At 33.3% G+C, this 18,378-nt stretch overlaps 1 protein-coding gene across 2 annotated transcripts in view; it reads right to left on the reverse strand.

Annotated features, from left to right (window-relative positions):
- Positions 1-2,277: 2,277 nt before the first annotated feature.
- Positions 2,278-18,378, reverse strand: part of LOC114328104 (lanC-like protein 2) — a 114,530-nt gene continuing 98,429 nt past the window's right edge. For both annotated transcript variants that reach the window (XM_028276878.2, XM_028276877.2), the window contains exons 5-8: positions 14,626-14,840; positions 10,725-10,833; positions 10,507-10,653; positions 2,278-2,783 (exon numbers count right to left, since the gene is read on the reverse strand). In XM_028276878.2, the coding sequence (XP_028132679.1) occupies positions 2,601-2,783; positions 10,507-10,653; positions 10,725-10,833; positions 14,626-14,840 (654 nt within the window). In that variant the 3' untranslated portion in view covers positions 2,278-2,600. The remainder of the gene's footprint in view (positions 2,784-10,506; positions 10,654-10,724; positions 10,834-14,625; positions 14,841-18,378) is intronic.

Consider the following 18,378-nt stretch of genomic DNA (forward strand, 5'->3'; position numbering starts at 1 on the left):
AAACATTTTTTTTATAACAACGTAACTTTTTTTTATATCAATTTACTAAGAATTTTATATTCGCCATTGGCACCATGGAGAATATAAAATTCTTAATTGTATGTCAAAAAATCCGCACCAACTACCTCTTAAAACCTACCATATTTCATTTGTACAAATCAACCGATTTTAGAGCAATAAATAAATCGTCAGTTTCTAAGAAAAATTTCAACATCCCGTATCTCGGAAACGAAGCATTTGCGGACATATGTTTATTAAGCAAACCGCCATTATTTTTTCATGGAGAATTACCCCTTAAACTTTGTCACACTTATCTAGATACACCCTGTATTGATGAAGAACATGGCTAGTTGTTAAAGTACCCAACTTTTTTATTATCCAACTAATTTTTAATATTACCGATATAAATGAGTCAGATTAAATAAATTATTAGAATAATTTTTTACTAATCAACAACATTTTTGTTTAATTTAGTATTATTTTGTATTTTGACAACGACACCCGACTTGGGCGTCGAAACGTTAATAAAATATTTTTTTTGGTAAAATTGTGGCTTATTTCCCATTGAAAATAATTGATTATATAAATGCCACAAGGAAATAGCTTCAGAACAATATTTTCCAACATAAGCGAATGAATAAAAAATCAGAATGTTAAGAAAACCTGAGGCTATAGTTGGGTTTTAATTTCAATCTTTTATAAATGCTAGAATATTCCACAGGGTGTAGTGAACTTTGAGAAAAAACACAGTTTGGTACACCCGATATGTTAAAGAATAAGGCTATAACATATTAAAAAATCACTTAAATCGGATAACAGGTTTAGGAAATTCGTAACATCAAAAATGACCAATTTTAAGGTAGTGCGTTAATTTCTTGGAGTAGTGTATGTTGTCCCTAAAAAGTTCTACAAACAACTGTTTTTTATATAGATGTATACTAAAAACCTAAAAATTAAAGGAATAACGCAAAAAACACAAAAAACTCGCCGATATTTTTTAATTAACCTAAAGGACATCGCACACATCTTATGGAAAATATCATGTCACTCAAATTCAATAAAATTTATACGAATAGATTCGTTTTAAATTAACGGTCAAATCTTATCATTGCGCCAACTCTTAATTATGATTAATTACGGCGCAAATTGCAATTAAAGTTTATCGAAATCACATTTTTGGAGTCAGTAAAACTGTCAGTTACAATCACTATTGCTCTGGGTGCTATTCAAAAGAGCTTAAACCCCGCTGGGCCTAAGCGGATTAGTGAAACTAATCCGCTGATTTATGGAGTACCGACAATTTGGGTATTATAAAATATTTTTTCTCTCTCTAACTTATGTACGTATCCATTTGATTTCAGATTTATTTATATCAATTTCTGCTCTTATTATTGAAAATATGGAGTTGGCGCAATGATAAGATTTGACCGTTAATTTAAAACGAATCTATTCGTATAAATTTTATTGAATTTGAGTTACATTATATTTTCCATAAGATGTGTGCGATGTCCTTTCATAAATATCCATAGTGTCAAAAAGTCATAATTTAGTGGAGTAAATTTGCCTGCGGTTGGACCAATTACAAACAAGCAGTACAGTACGGTAAATTTGGATTACTCCTAGTTTAAAAACGAGGTATAGTTCCTGGCACGTGGTTACGTAATTAGGCAGCATAGCAACAGATAATGTATTACGTGATTTCTAGTATGTTTGGCTCAGGGTATGCATCCCTTTCGGGCGCTCAGCCGTCGAGGAGAACAAAATTTATTTTGCCAATTCGCCGGCTGAGTGACCGAGCACACACGGTCTGGACAGCAAGACACCGATTTAGATTGGTGCCTTGATGTCCGGAACACATTTTTTTTAGGACACAAGTCCAAAGTAAAGTAAAAAATTAACTTAGTCATTAATAGGGAGAAAAGCTCTTCTAGCTACCCCTAAAACCAGGTGGCTTAACTACATGAAGTAATACAAAGGATGTCCCATTACCCAGGGCATCCAAAGTAACATTAAGATCAACGCCTCCCCATTCGGTATGTCCTTCGATGGGGAGGGGTGGAGGTATAGCTTGGGGGTCAGATAGGTACCACTCCATTACGGGGTGTGACCGGTTTGATCTTCGGACATGTGGGTTCCACTTTTCCATTGGAACACACATGTTCCCCGGGGCTGGGGTTGATACGAGCATGTGTGTGTGTGTGTGTGTGGGGTATGCATCCCTCCGATATGCACTGGCAGTGAACGTGTTAATAAACATGGATAAAATTAAAACGACGATTAAAATTTATTAAAATTCTGTACTTTAAGACAAAAGTTGATTTTGGTTTGTAAATATTCAAACACTGTAAAGACAAATGAAATAGCATATTAGACTGTTAGGCTATTTAGAGTATGACTGGCTGATGGAATTGACTGAATCGATGCTTAACCTATTGTTCATTGATAACAAACAAATTGCCCAGTTTTGTGAAATACAAAAATACCCTTACTCTCTGCCACAGCATTGGTCTTTAATATTTTGTAAATTTAAAATAAACATTTTATTTTATATCAAACATATAAAAAATAATATATAATAAAACAAACATAAAAATCAGTCTTTATAGTGTATATCCTGGGAATTTGGCTGCCATTGGATTTTGAATATCCAACAAAAAATACATTGGACCTGCGATACCTTCAAATAGAGATTTAGGTCTGTCTGGAGAGTGCTCTTCGTGTTCTTTTTTGTAAGCAATACACCATTCTGCAAATTTTAAGGCTCTGTAGAGATGTTTTTCTTCCTAAAAATAGATACTTTCTTAGTTAATATGTGTTCCCTTTAAACTAATGCAAAAATCCAATAAATCCTGTTCTAGGTTTTGACCGTTTCCCAAGTAATGTTTTAACTTAAGGCGCAACTCCATTGAGGCAATACTGAACGACATGTGGCAAGATACACGTATCCACTTGTCGCCTGCTTCAAGGTTCGTGACTTTGAGGCACAAATTTTAAAAGGTCGCATGCGTCATTTGTCTTCCCCTAGATCGCATGCGTCTTTTCGCATGAGCTTGTAACATGTGTCTAGACATGATTCCATTCAGGCGATTTCAGTTTAGTATGCTATGTCTTTGCAGGCAGTCGCAACAGCATCATATTTAGTAATTGCTTTGAATGGTAAAAAGAAAAGAAGTAAACCACGGTGGTGGAAAAGAGAGCTATAATATTGGTAGTTAAGAGAACAGAATAATTGCTCTATAAAATTGATTGCAGACGATGAAACTTTGTACACATATGTACACATTACATACAATTTTGTGTTCCTAGACGTCTATACGTATAAGGCTTTTTCCCTTTATTTGTCTAATTGTATTGATATCATACCACTAACACAACAACTATTGGTATTGTTGACTGCATAACTTCTGGTAACGTAAACATTTTATTTTCCTATTTGATTACTTAATTAATGGATTATTTTAAAGAATTTTTTCATCTATTTTCGAATAGTTTTAACTCCAACATATGTAAATTTGATAGTTTTTTATCTCAAATATTAAAATAATCTTTAAACGTTGTGGCTGAAATAATAATACAACTAGGTTACATTGACAGTTCTTAACGTCATTCTGGGCTGCTCTTGAATTCAGTTGTCAGTTGGCCATTGAAATCCAATATGTGAGGTTTTCTCCAAAAAAAAAAAATCAAACCACGTGGGAAGAGTCCTGTGTTGCCCTGGGTAACATCCAGGCATAGGTATCTAGAACATCATTTAAATTTTATATAAACATGTAACATAACATACAGTTGAGTCCGCGAGTCTTTACCCGTGCGTCATCATTTAAAGCATACGAAATAAGTCGGAAATTTACTGAAGCAACGGCAAATGGATATTATTCCGATCAGGGGTTGTTATAAAATTTGACGTTATCAAATAAATAGAATGTCAAATTTAGTTTTTGTTTTAAAATTTTGGTGCATCATTACAGCTACATTTGAAGTAGCTTAATAAATTATTTTATTATCATTGATTAATAAATAAATAAACACTTTAGAAAAAAATTCAATAACATATTTTCTTTTTGTTATTTTATTCACTTTGGCAGAACCTTAAACACAAGCATTCAACTGTGTCAACAATGAGGTTAGCTTTGTACGTCGTCAAAATTTATCTTAAAATAACATAAACTTATCACAAAATTTCTAACTCCAATATAAAATTAGTTGTGAAAACAACTGTTTGTATACTATAAAAAACTGCAAAATGCAAAAACTCGACAAAATAACAGCAAAAAATTCAACAAACTGACAGCCACAAAAGTAAACAAACCAAAACGTCAGAAAGTGTACTTAAAATATGTGAACACATCCCCAATCGTCTTTCTTTGTACCTATCTCTTTTTAATACACTGAGTCTTAATCGTTCATAAAAATAACATGTGTTGTTACTTAAATAACAGGCGGCAGCTGGTTTGTCATTAATTTCATGCGTGCAAGAGAATGATGCTAAATAAAAAGTATGTGTTTTATCTCACCAGGTATTAATGACGCACGGGTAAAGACTCGCGGACTCAACTGTAATCGTTTACATTTAAAGGGTCTTTACCCAACACATGTTGGTGGCTCAGGCATGCTATTTTTTGTAAGTATGGCCTCTTGTTTTTTTTAAACCTCTGTCAATTTTTAACTTTTTCTCAATTAATTAGGTTATACTTAATTTTAGGGCTTTTAGAACACTGATGATGGATTTCTTAATCCGAAAACGTTTTGTCTTATTGTGACCCTTATTTAGGGTATTTTAAAATATACCTTTTACAACAAATGTAGTATTTTTTTGATGAAACTTTATTTCGAAATTTCACACGAATGAGTTAAGACGATTTTGAGTACTTGAGAAAGTGTAACCAAAAATAAAAAAAGATGATACCAACTTTTGCGAACCATACCACCGCGTGTGAGTCTCTTTGTATTTGAATGACTGGGAAAAGAAAAGTATTTTTGAACTGTGTAAAATTTATTAATTCCTAGCTGAACACTTTCGGCTTTCAAAGCCATCTTTAGAGCTACGGTCAAATGTTTAAGTACCACTTATAAAGAAAGGGATCCCATGTTTTGTGTTAAAAAATTTTGAAAAAATTCCTTATGTTGTTTTTTGCAAGCTTGGTCGGAGGTTGAATTTTGAATTTAATAAAGTTGTAAAAAGGTTAAAAACATCAGAACAGCACATGGGACTTTCACAAAATACATTAAAATTTTTAATCATGGTAGGGTTCACAGACAAACCATCATAAGTTGAGGCAACTTGCCTCAACGAAATTCGAATGCAAACCATTTCCTTTTTTTACTAGAAGATGAACCGCTCATTAAGTTTAGTGTTTTCCTCTCACGGTGAAATTCGCAACGTAAATTATTGATTTTCTGTTTTATCACTTACAGTACTTTCATATTTATCTGATAACTGCTTCAACTTATCAATTTTTATCTTATTGTCTTTATGCTAATTTTCTTATTCCATAACTCAGGTTAGTTATGGGAGTCCCCAATAAATAACATTGTTTTTTCAATATTCCACTCCATGTCGCACGATACAAGCCGCACCGATCCGATGAGTGCTAGATAGCGGCGACACTGTTCAATACGTTGAAATTTGCCGAACGGTGCGTGATGCATGCGTCTCAGCAACAACAGTCAACATGTGGTATGCGGGAAGGCGACAATTCCATTGAGGCAACATGAGGCATGCGTCATTGTCGCATGCTACTGAAGTCTTTCCATCCAAGAGACAGAAAGCGACACGAATTAAGTCGCCTTCCCGCATGCTACATGTTAATTGTTGCTAAGACGCATGCATCACCGTTCGGCAAATTTCAACGTGTTGAACAGTGTTGCCGCTATCAGCAGTCATCCTATCGGTGCTGCTTGTATCGTGCGACATGGAGTGGAATATTTAAAAAACAATGTTATTTATTAAGGACTCCCATAACTAACCTGATTTATGGAATAAGAAAATTAGTTTTTATAAAGACGATAAGATAAAAATTGATAAGTTGAAGCAGTTATCAGATAAATATGAATGTACTGTAAGTGATATAAAAAAGGAAATCAATAATTTACGTTGTGAATTTCACCATGACAGGAAAAAACTAAAATCAAAGAGCGGTGCATCTTCTTGTAAAAAAGAGAAAAGGTTTACATTCGAATTTCGTTGAGGCGAGTTGCCTCAACTAAAGATGGTGGGTCTTTGAACCCTACCACGATTATAAATTTTAATGTATTTCTGATATTTTTTAACCTTTTACAACTTTATTAAATTCAAAATTCAACCTCCGACCAAGCTTGCAAAAAACAACATAAGGAATTTTTTCAAAATTTTTAACAGAAAAAATTGAATTCGTTTCTTTGTAGTGGTACTTATATGATTGACCATAGCTCTGAAGATGGCTTGTAAGCCGAAAGTGTTCAGCTAGGAATTAATAAATTTTACACAGTTCAAAAATACTTTTCTTTTCCCAGTCATTCAAATACAGAAGGGACTCCCACGAGGTGGTATGATTAAATGAATAGCAAAAGTTGGTATCAACTTTTTTTATTTTTGGTCACACTTTCTCAAGTACTCAAAATCGTCTTTAAATCATTCGTGTGAAATTTCGAAATAAAGCTTCATCGTCTGCAATCAATTTTATATAGAAATTATTCTGCGTCTCTTGACTACCAGCATATTATAGCTCTCTTTTCCACCATCGTGGTTTACTTCTCTTTTTACCATTCAAAGCAATTACTAAATATGATGCTGCCGCGACTGCTTGCAAAGACATAGCATACTAAACTGAAGTCGCTTGAATGGAATCATGTCTAGACGTATGCTACAAGCTCATGCGACAAGACTCATGCGATCTAGGGAGACAAATGACGCATGAGCTAGGGAGACAAATGACCTTTTAAAAATTTGTGGCTCAAAGTCGCAAACGTTGAAGCAGGCGACAAGTGGATACGTGTATCTTGCGCCTTTATACAGTGTGTCGCATTTAAGATGAAGACGGCCCTATTGGTAGGGGAGCCCAAGCGAGGATTTTGCGCGTTACTCGAACGCGTCAGAAAATCACATGGGAGAAACATTGTACCCTGTAACTGTACCTTTACCGTATATGGACTCTTCATACAGGGGTGTGCGTTGGGGGCAGTCCTTAAAACAATCTATGAATAGAAAAACTCGAATGCGTCTGATTATGACTAAAATAAGTTAAGTACATTGAAACGGTTCAAAAGAACGCAATTATTTTGCCTTATGCAGAAACCAAAAATTGTAAATGTATCGTAACATATTTTTGTCCCATCTTGTAGACATAAAAATATCGCTTCATATGCCAAGCGAGTGTAAGGAATTTATTTCTGTTCAAAAAAAAAACGTGAGAATTTGAAGTTTATCCGTCTTGTTAAAGAAAGACGTTATTATATTTTACGGTCATAAGTTCTATATTCGATTTCCTGTGTTCAGTTTGTGATGTAAAAAAGAGTTACAATGTAGCTAATGATCGTTTTGGCTCCACGAATCCTGGGAGTTAGATATACATACGTGCTAATATCAGTATTAGAGAGTACAGGTGTAGGATTGTGCACTGAGCAATATCTTTCCTGAGAACTGTAGAACGAAGTGAGTTTTGCTGACTTTGCAAACTAATTTTGGATGGTTCCCTACTAAGTAGATTAGGCTTAAAATATATTTTGTTTTTCCCTATTGGTCGATAGTAAATGTAGGAAGCTTGGTTATTTTTTTATTAGTCATTGATGAAAGAAGGAAGGATTAAACTTTTTTCTTATTGGTTGATTGGATGGATGAGTAGGGTAGAATGAGAGAAATGGAGTGGGTTTTTGGAAGGACGCGTTTTGATTTGAGGAGAGATATTCAAGTTGTGAGATTGAAGATTCAAGTTTGAGCTTTCATAGAGAGAGGTTTGTTGAGCCTCGGCAGAAGCCGCGCCTTGGCGGTTTTCTGAGAAAGTTAAGTTCAAAGTTTAAGTTCTGACGTAGTTCTTAATCAAGTTTTTTTAGTTCCTGAAAATGTAGATTATTAGAAGCAGTACCTATGTAGTGTTGGAAACTTTTCTCCTTTCGTGACGTCCTAGTCATAAGCCAAATTCCGCTGTTAGGCAAAGAGCCAGTTTATTTTAGTGTATACTACACTACCTAAGTTTCTTTTTGTAAGCAGTTATAAATTAAGTGCTAAAGATAATCCTAAATACCTCAAAAGTTATTTAAAAGTCAATATGAGCAGAGTCATTTGTAAGTTTATTTAGTTTTGCTGAAACTTTTCATGGAAACAACCTTTTTTGTACTTTTTATGTAAATTCAGTGAAAAGTAGTGCTTTGGACATTCACAACGTGAAGAATAAGGACAGGACTATATGAAAAGGTATTGTTTGTAAACTTTTTTATCGTTTTTGTAAACAGGATCTTTAATATTGTACATCTACATAAGATCCATCATTTTCTTTTTATTTTAATTTTAATAAAAATTTGATTCATTTTGTAATAATGCTTTTGACTATTAATTATTATCTGATCCCCTTTTCTCTTGTTCCTAAATGATATTCAACTGAGAACACTATGGTAAGTCATGATATTTATGTAAATATGCTTGTATCTTATGATAACTATATATTTTTATTAACTTTTTTACTTTAGTTATTTTTTTGAAGTTTTAAGTATGTTTCGTCTTTCATTTTCTTTTAATTATGGCGCCCCCCGAGTAATTGAGTTTCTATTATATTTAAAATCTATTAAGAATCCACACCCCTAGATCTCTGAAGACTTAGAGCTACCGAGGTATTCCGTAAAGTTACGTAGCACCAAGTATAGATATTTTTATGTTTGTTTAATTTGTCGAGTTACATATTATTTTTTTTTTGCTTTTGTTATCCACGCTGGTGCTACAACATGAAGAACAGTGTATATTTCAAAAATCTGACGATTTGAGGGGGCGTAAGGAAATGGGCGAGTTACAAAGTTTCACAAATAAAAGCGAATATTTCGCAAAATTAACATCAGATCGCGAAAAACTAAAAAGTATGTGTTCAATATTTATAAAAAATTTATCAAATGATACCAAACACGATCCCCACATAGGGGGTGGGGGATAATTTTAAAGATTTTTGAAAATTTATACCTGCTCATCCTCCACTAAAATGGAAAACTTAACCTAACTTTTTTTGGTTTTAGGACCTAATCTTCACAACCAATTGGTCCCCATGACGCTTTAGTAACTGCAAATTTAGCATCCAAGGCCCCCCTACTATATAGTTCAGCTATCAAAATAAATACGGATTTGAAGTTTTGCAGTCATACATGTTGAAGGTTCATATTTTTTAAGATACTCAATTGAAATTTAAATTTTAAAAACGACCTACTGCGAATCCACAAACAGGGTTAATTTTTGATATTTTGCTTCACTTTAGAGATATAGGAAACAGTTAATTGTAAAAGTTGTTCCAAATATTATTCTAACTCTAACTTCAGATACCAAATTTCATTACAAAATTTGCACTTTTAGTTTTGTCATTCATTTGGTCGATATTCGATAAACTAGTGTGTCATGAACAGATAAATATGTACAATATGGTCAATTTAATAGTGTAATTCATGCAATTTAAATTCTTCAGTAAAATACATAACAATAACACCAAGGAATAATTTTTTATTAAAAAACAATAATTGACAATATTATACAGAGTTTTCTTTCCACGACACACTAGTTCATCAAAAATATCAGCCAAAATAACGAAAAAACTAAAGCGAATTTTGTCATAAAATTTGGTATGTGGGTTTAAAATAATATTTGGAACAACTTTTGCCAATAACTTTTTCCGATATCTCTAACGCGAAGCCAAATATCAAAAATGTACCTTGTTTCGAAATATAGGGCTCGCTTCATCTTAAATGTAACACACTGTATAATAAATAAAATATCTCAATTGTGGTTGACTTATGTATAGGGAATACCGACACCAAACAAATTCCCTTAAAAAAATACAGCTGGAACTGTAATAAAATACAAGTTTCTTATAAATGATTTAAATTGTGCATGCTGACGGCTAAATTTGAATCACATTATGAAATATCAATGAGTTGGACATATGCAGTTAACGGGCAAGCGCTTGTTGATTATTATTGTTTACAATTTCACCACTAGCCTCTTTATTAATGGAGATATCGTTATTTAATCTGTACTAGAATTTTTGAAAAATATCGAAATACATATCTCGAAAATATGTACTTTTTGGTATAGAACATTGTGCACAAATTTTATTTAAAATTTCATGAAGAATTTGAATTTGAAAATAAGGTTCTATTTAAAACAACGTGGACGTCTGCTTCCGGTGTCACATTCAGGACAGCATTATATTTCAACTAAACGTCATCCAAAACCTACAGCTTGAAATTGTTATCCAAATCAACTCTCACGTTCAGCATACATCAATAAAAGTGCGATAAATCCAATGAAATATATCTAATGTTGTTTGATATAGCTACCTTAGTTGTTTGATATAGCTCCAAAAATGAATAAGCATTTCCTGAAACACCATGACACAAACTATATCCTTTTCTTAGTAAACCCCTCTGCCATATAATTTCGCCACATTCTAATGCTGCTTGTAAATATCGAGTATCTTGAAAAATCTAAAAAATATAAAATTGTTTCTTAAGAAATTTAAATTACAAAACAAAGTCCTAAAACAATTATAAATTACCTTGTATGCAGTTGTCAATAAATGCACAAAGCCTGGGGAACCATGACACCATTGAACATATTTATCGGAATCTCTTCCTATAGAAGATGGAAAGTTGCCACTTGGAAATCTGGAAAAGATTGTTCATTGTTAAAACTGCACTTATTATCTCTTTTATTTACTTTTAGGCGTATAAACAGCAAAGTGGTGGATGGTTACTATCCAGCAGTATAAATTGTACGAACGACACAATCCAGGAAAAAGTAGATGCAAGACTAATCCCACAACAAGCAGGCTTTAAGTCGGGTAAATGTGTACAGGCCAAGTAATGAAATTAACAGAGTGCATAGAGGAGCGATTTGAACAGAAAGAGATAGTGGGGATAGCCTTAATAGACCTCATAACGGAATACGATACAATAAACCACAGAACCTTGCTAACTTAGATCTATAACACTGTGCTTGACTATGACCTGGTAAAGATGGTTAGATCACTATTATGTAATAGACGCTTCTACGTAGTGCTAAATAGAAAGAAAAGCAGATGGAAAACTCAAAAAAATGGCCTACCTCAAGGAAGCGTTTTGTTTTATTTAACATCTACACCAACAACCAGCCAATGCACCCCCAAATTGAGAGATAAGGACCTTGGTATCGCCTTGAAACATACAGACAAGTCCAAATATCTTGGGTATCATACTAAGTAGACCGGTCACTCGCATATAAATTCCACTGTCCGAATACAAGACGTTCACTCGCATCACCAGAAGAATTTAGATTTGCCTCGGAACGTGGAGACGTTCAGGCAAAACTTTCGGTGAAAGGCATCGATTATACGGGTTTGACGAACCGCTAGGAACCAGCCGACTTAAATCCTGTATGCCGGAGGTAACGGGCACTATGTCCATGTTTGTCAATACTGAGATTATATTGCAGTTATAATGAACTTTTAATTCTCCACACACAGGTATAGAGCACTATGTCCTGCTTTATAAAATAACAAAGATAAGCACTTTATAAAAAGTATCATGTCACATTTTGTTTAGAGGTAGAGGGCACTATGTGGACATGAAACCCTATACCTCTGTGTACATTGCTTTATAAATCCAGTATTAAACAAGCAGGGTAAAGTATTACACGTTACCCTGTAATGTTTGTCATGAAGGAGAAACAAATTAAAGTTTAACATTGTATAACCCATTTTTAGTAAACATCTAGTACCACGACCCAAAAGATCTTGAAGAGGTAAACAGCACTGTGTCCACTACTTTGTGTTTTATTTTTTTTTTATTAAAAATAAATCAAGTTTATTATCACAATAATATGTGATTTAAAGAATATAATTTTAAAAGTTAATAATCTGAAGAATAAATTAGACAAGGGATTGTGACATAATGTGTATTAACATACATCCTGTGAATAAACAAACACAAAAATAAACTTAAAACGCCTCTCCTGTAAAACTACAAATTTGTGACATAGTGCCCTTTACCTCCGGCATACAGAATCAAAGAAAATGTTTAGAGAAACGTCAGCGTCGAACCTCCCGAACTGTTCCCTCTCCACCCAGCTTTCTATACCGTTTCCAACTCTAGGAGATAACCTGACACCAAATAAACTAAGGAGTTAACCCGCAACAAAAAATCTGGAAATCAAGAGGCTGAATGTCTTGCATAGTCACGTCATTGGAGTAAGCCTATCAGCTACCCAGAAGATAATCAGAATAAACGCAGAATCGAATAAGCAACTAGTAAACTAAATCTCCAAAATGAACACAACTGACCTAACACCTTTCCTTTTTAGCAAATTATGCAAAAATACACAGATTGCGCTGGGCAAATCACCTAAAAAATGGATAAGAACAGTAAATACTAGAACGCTTAGTGGAACTATGGTGACATGTCGGACAATAGGAATACTTCTCAAAGGGATGGTAGTTTTTGGCGCCTCAAAATTCTGAAAAACAACTTTGATTTACTGATAATGCTGGGCTCCACTGGCTGCAGGTGGTGCCTTGATAAAATGATAATGACAATACGAGGAAGACGAAAAGCCCTAGGTACAAAGTTTGCTACTTTTATGTAATAAGAATAATTGAAATAAAAATAATAAACAATATTTTAAATCCAAGACTTTTCGTTAAGAAACTGCTTTCTGGCTTCATCCTGTATCTCCGACTTTTACAATATATAAGCACAAGAGACGACGAATATAGAAGAAAGCAAATAAAGGACACTTTGGCCACATATTCACCTTCTTTTCGTCTAGAAAAAGGACCGAAAGACAGTTTCAGATACTCAAATCTGAGTAAAGATGAAAAAGATAAAGGCAGTTTTTGTTTTTATTTGATTCAGAGTTGGACCGCCATCTCAAATAGCTCCATAGCTATTTCAGCATCTATGCATCCTCAGTGAAGCTATGCAGTCACAACTCTGAAACGAATATCAACAATCCTGCCTATTTAAGGGAAAACATCGCGATGCAATGTTTCCACCTTTTGAGACGCAAAACAGCGACATCTCCCGTAATACGAGGGAGACGAAAAGCCCTAAATACAAAGTTTGCAACTTTCATACAAATAAAATAATTGAAATAAAAATATTAACCAAATTTTAAATCCAAGACTTTTGTTTAAGAAACTGCTTTCTGGATGCATCCTGTATTTCTTCTTTTACAATATATAAGCACAAGAGACGACGAATATAGAAGAAAGCAAATAAAGGACACTTTGGCCACGTATTTACCTTCTTTTTGTCTAGGAAATCTATCTTATATTTTTTGATAATGACAAATTTAGACCGTCCTCTACGCAGCCACGAAATGAATCCAACCGACATAGCTGGGACATGCTAAAAAGATGTATTCATAGTTGGTGTATGTAATTCATAAAAATCAAAAAGCTTTTATCTAACAGTGATATTCAGTTTCAAAGCAATCGAAATAAGGAACAGTTTGTACTGTTTGTAGTACCTTATCTTCATTTAGAAATAAGTATAAAGTCACCTATCGTTTTCGGTTTAAAATACATAATACACAAAACAATAAGCAATAGACTTCCAAAAATGTTACACATATTAATTTAACTGTAGCGTTTATAAATCAACTTAAAGTGTACCTAATTTATGTGTCCCTATACAAAATTAATTGAAGAATTTTAAGAAAACGTAGCTGTAAATGACCATACATCAATTTGGTGATAAATGTCCATACACTAATTTGGTGATAAACATTATTGTACAAATTTAGTTACTCTAATAATTTGTTTTAGATCAGTGCTTATATTTACATATGACAATGGATTCAGTCAATGCCAAAAACTAGAATCACCACTGCTAGTATTGGAGAAGAATCTGTTAGTGTGCCCTCAAGGGGGAGTACTATCGCCCCTACTGTGATGTCTGTTGAGGGATGACCTTCTTACTAAGTTGCATGATTCTGGTTTTAAACACCAAAGCTACACAGATCACCTAGTTGTTACAATTAAAAGCAAGCATGGCCAGATTATATCTAGTCTCATGTAAAATGCTCTTAACGAAATTAAAAGTGGGTGTTTGATGAATTGACGAAGTATGAATTACATCACATTAGACTATTTCAATGAAGTAAAATTTATGGAGGTAACCCTAGATCACAAACCAACCTGGAATGGTCATAATGAAAAAATCTAATCCACAGTCTTGGTGGCAAAGACTAGTAGCCTAGATAGAAAAAGACCCTTTGGTCATATAAAACGATTATAAAACGGCCCATGGTCACTTACGCATCACCCGTATGGTGGACAAAAAAACAACAAACAATAACTAACGCCAAGAAGCAAAAAGTTTAGTGGCTAGCTTGTACTTTCATTCAATCATGGTGTTACCACAACTAATATAAAATATGAACAAAGTATGGACCAACTGAATAAAATTTAAGTACTTTACCTCTGAGTCAGTAAATAATCAATGGTAGGTTTGACCACATTATTCAATTCGTCTTCAGTAAGATATGCTCTTGCTTGCAGCAACAGATATAAAATACCAGCAAGTCCGTGTGCAGCTCCCATGTAGTAACTGTCGTGCCAGTCATACATTATAGGACACTTAAATCTACCTGCCTTTGAGATATTACGACCGATTACTAAAATGGTCTCTATAATCTGTAAAAAAAACAAAATAATATTTTGTAATTATGCTTTATGTTTTACAAAAAAAAAAAATAAAATAAAAGAATGTATTATATCCAAGGTTGCAGATTTGAACTAAAGTTTAGAAGAGACTATTAAGAGTTTTCAGGGACTTTCGGCCCTCAGTAATAACGCAATCTTTCATTCTCTAACGTTTCATTGTTGGCTGCAACTCTGAACAATTGTAGTGAACTGCACCCGTACCACTCCCTTAAATTTCGCACCATGTTGTCACCAAAATGGTGGAACTCATTGATTGAATTGTCCAAACCTGATAGATGATTTTAAAGGGAGCTTAAAGTATGCAGTAACTCAATTTTGTCTAGTTTTTGAAGTTATACTTCTTTAGGCACGAGGGTAAATTTTTATTTTACTGGGCGCATGCGCACACCGACAGTATGGTATAAACATTATACGCAAGGGCGCCCATATAAAAATTTTTAGGGGGGGGCCAAATGTGAAGATGTTGCACATTACATTTTGTATATTTCGGATGACAATATATACAGTAGACTCTCTCTATAACGAACACGGATATAACGAGGTTTCGCTTATAACGAGGTACATTAGGTGTCCCATGAAATTCCTATTGAACTATAACGCTCTATAACGAGGCATATTTGGTTATAACGAGGAAAATTTAAATCGAAGAATACTTGTCTTTACCTGTTTTTAGCGTTGTAATGGTCATAAATAAATAAATGCCCCAACTACCTGTACATAGAAATGCCCAACATCTGTCTTATTATCGAGGTCAGTGCTATAATAAACTCGGCCACCTGCTGTAATAAACATCTGCCTGTTTATCGACCGATATTGAATACTATAGGAAATTTACAATTTATGGCGGCGAAGTCTCATTGTTCACTGTTCAGGTTGACCATCGACACATAATAAACTACGTAAGAGGCATCAAAAGATTTCAATATTATTATTGTTTGATATAACGAGATCCGCTTATAACGAGATAATTAATTCACCATTTCAGTTCTCGTTATAGAGGGAGTCTACTGTAGTTTAAACCACCTAAAAAACCTAGTTTGAACCCTGTTGTGAGGAATTATTCATAAATTTAAACACTAGACCAAGTTTTTAAATCGAAATGTCATGGGTACCACAAAAGTTGAGCCTCCCTTTAAAACCCGTTTGAAAAGAATACAATGCTTGCAAAGCCTTCCCTTCAACTTTGGCGAGCAGACTAACCAAGAGTATGTGTCGAACCAAGTTTTTACTTTAAAATCTTAAAAAGGAGCCCCCTTTATTCTTGCAGATATAGAATCCTTATGAAAAATAAGGCACACATATTCCAAACATTTTTAGAATTGTTGATAGATGGCGCAAATAAATCGCATTTTCCGAATATAGCGCCATCCGTCAACAATTCTAAAAAAGTTCGAATAAATGTTACTTATTTTTTGAGGAGGAAACTGAATCTGCAAGAAAAAACGGGGGTTCCTATTTAAGATTTTAAAGTTAACTCTCACCCCACCTCCAGAGTGTGGAATGAAAAATCCTGTTTGGTGTCATTCTATAGATTTTTGAAAAATATTAAACACGTGTTTTTCAGTTTTATTTGGAAGTACATATATTTCTCGAGATATTAGACCGTTTCTATAATTTTGCTGTGGTATCACGATATACCGTTTTTTCCGATTATAGCGCTATCTAGGTATCCACAATTCGCAAAATGGCTCGAATAAAATTTGCTTATTTTTACAGGGAAAATCCAAATCTGCAACAAAAATTAGGGGTTCCATTTAAGATTTTAAAGTTACCCCCCGCTCCACACCCAGGGGTTGAAGTGGTGGACTTGTTTAGTGTCATCGCATAGATTTTTGAAAATTATTGAACACGTATTTTTCAGTTTTTCTATCCGATGTTCATTTCGCGAATTATTCGGCCTTTCCGCTACTTTTGGGACACCCTGTATATAACACTCATTCATCATGAAAGATCACCTGTTTTTCATTTAAATAAAATTGTTCTGTTCATCATAATGCACACTTTAAAAATAATCTACTTACTAAAAAAATACTTTTGCAAACTAAAATTTGACTATGTTCAATAAATTTTAAAAATTATTTTTCAGTATGAATTTTTTCAAAATATAAAATATAATTACTTTATAGTATACCAGTTGTTAAAGACAAATGGCTCATTAGTGATTATCGATCAGAGATCGGAATTCTTGCTGATATGGTTTTTTTGGAGTATAAATGATTCATTTAATTTGTAATTTTGGGTGTCGATTACAGTGTATATGTTTCCCACGCCTCTAATCTCTGTCAATGTTTTCGTTAGTAGCATACCGTGATTGTGGGAAATGTGTATTATGCACATTCCATACAGACCACTGTCGCTGACACAAAGATTTTCTGTTAAACTATTAATAACTACCCAATATGTGAATTTTTTTTATTAATAAATATGTTGTTTCCAATTTATCTCTCAAAATTATCCAATAATGTTTTGACAAAAATGCGTTTATGTAATATAAATTTAATTTTTTTCTTTCCCGAAAAGCTAGGGGGGGGCCACGGCCCCCCCCTGCCCGTGTGTATGGGCGCCTATGATTATACGGGATCTGATTGGGTGTTAAAATCATCTGTCAATAATTGTTCAATATGGAGATTTTGGATAAACAAATTAATGTTGTGTATATTAGTTTTTATTGTTGTGATGGCAGAGAAAAAAACAAGTTTATAATATTGTAGTTACTTTTTAAATAGTTTTTAAAAGCGACAGGTACGTAATAATTGTAAATGTTTCAGTATCCTAATAAAAAATTTCATAGGTTTTTTTTACCTATTTGAAAAATTTAAAAAGAACCTACCAAAATAGTGTGTAATGCTTTGATTTACATAATTTTATTACCATCACAATTTCTATCAATATTCACCTAATATATTGTTTTCTTACTCTATGTTTTGTTGTATTTTAATATTTCTTTCAATTCTAAATAATTTCAGTTCAAAATCAAAATAATTTGGTTAAATTCAGAACCGTCAAAAGTTTAATCCATTTAGTTAGTTGATCTTCGCACATGATGACACATGGTCTCCGTGGGTAAAAGTTTAAGGTGAATGAATTTCAATACTAACTGCGCTGATAAGCGGGTTCGAACCCCAATGGAAACTTTTATTTTTTTATACATTTTATGATTGTAAGTTTATTTATTATATAATTTTTTGTCAGAAAATACGTATTTAGTTAAAAAATTTTCCTACATTGAGAAATCATTTATGGCATTTTTCAATGTGTTTGTTTGTGTGTGTTTTATGCTTTTATTATTTTAATTTTTGGCACTGTTTTAATAAAAATTTTTGAGAAGTAGTAAGTATTAAAATTAGTTTAATATTTAAATAAAATATAAATAAACTGTTTAAAGTATATTAATTTCGTTGAAATGATATAATAGAAGTATAACTTCTTACGTGCGTACAAAGTACACACACATTCTTTTTATTTACTTATATTAGTGATTAGTGTAAACTTTGCAAGAGTGAGTATT

The sequence above is a fragment of the Diabrotica virgifera genome, chromosome 2, assembly GCF_917563875.1.
Source record: "Diabrotica virgifera virgifera chromosome 2, PGI_DIABVI_V3a".
Taxonomy (NCBI): Eukaryota; Metazoa; Arthropoda; class Insecta; order Coleoptera; family Chrysomelidae; genus Diabrotica; species Diabrotica virgifera.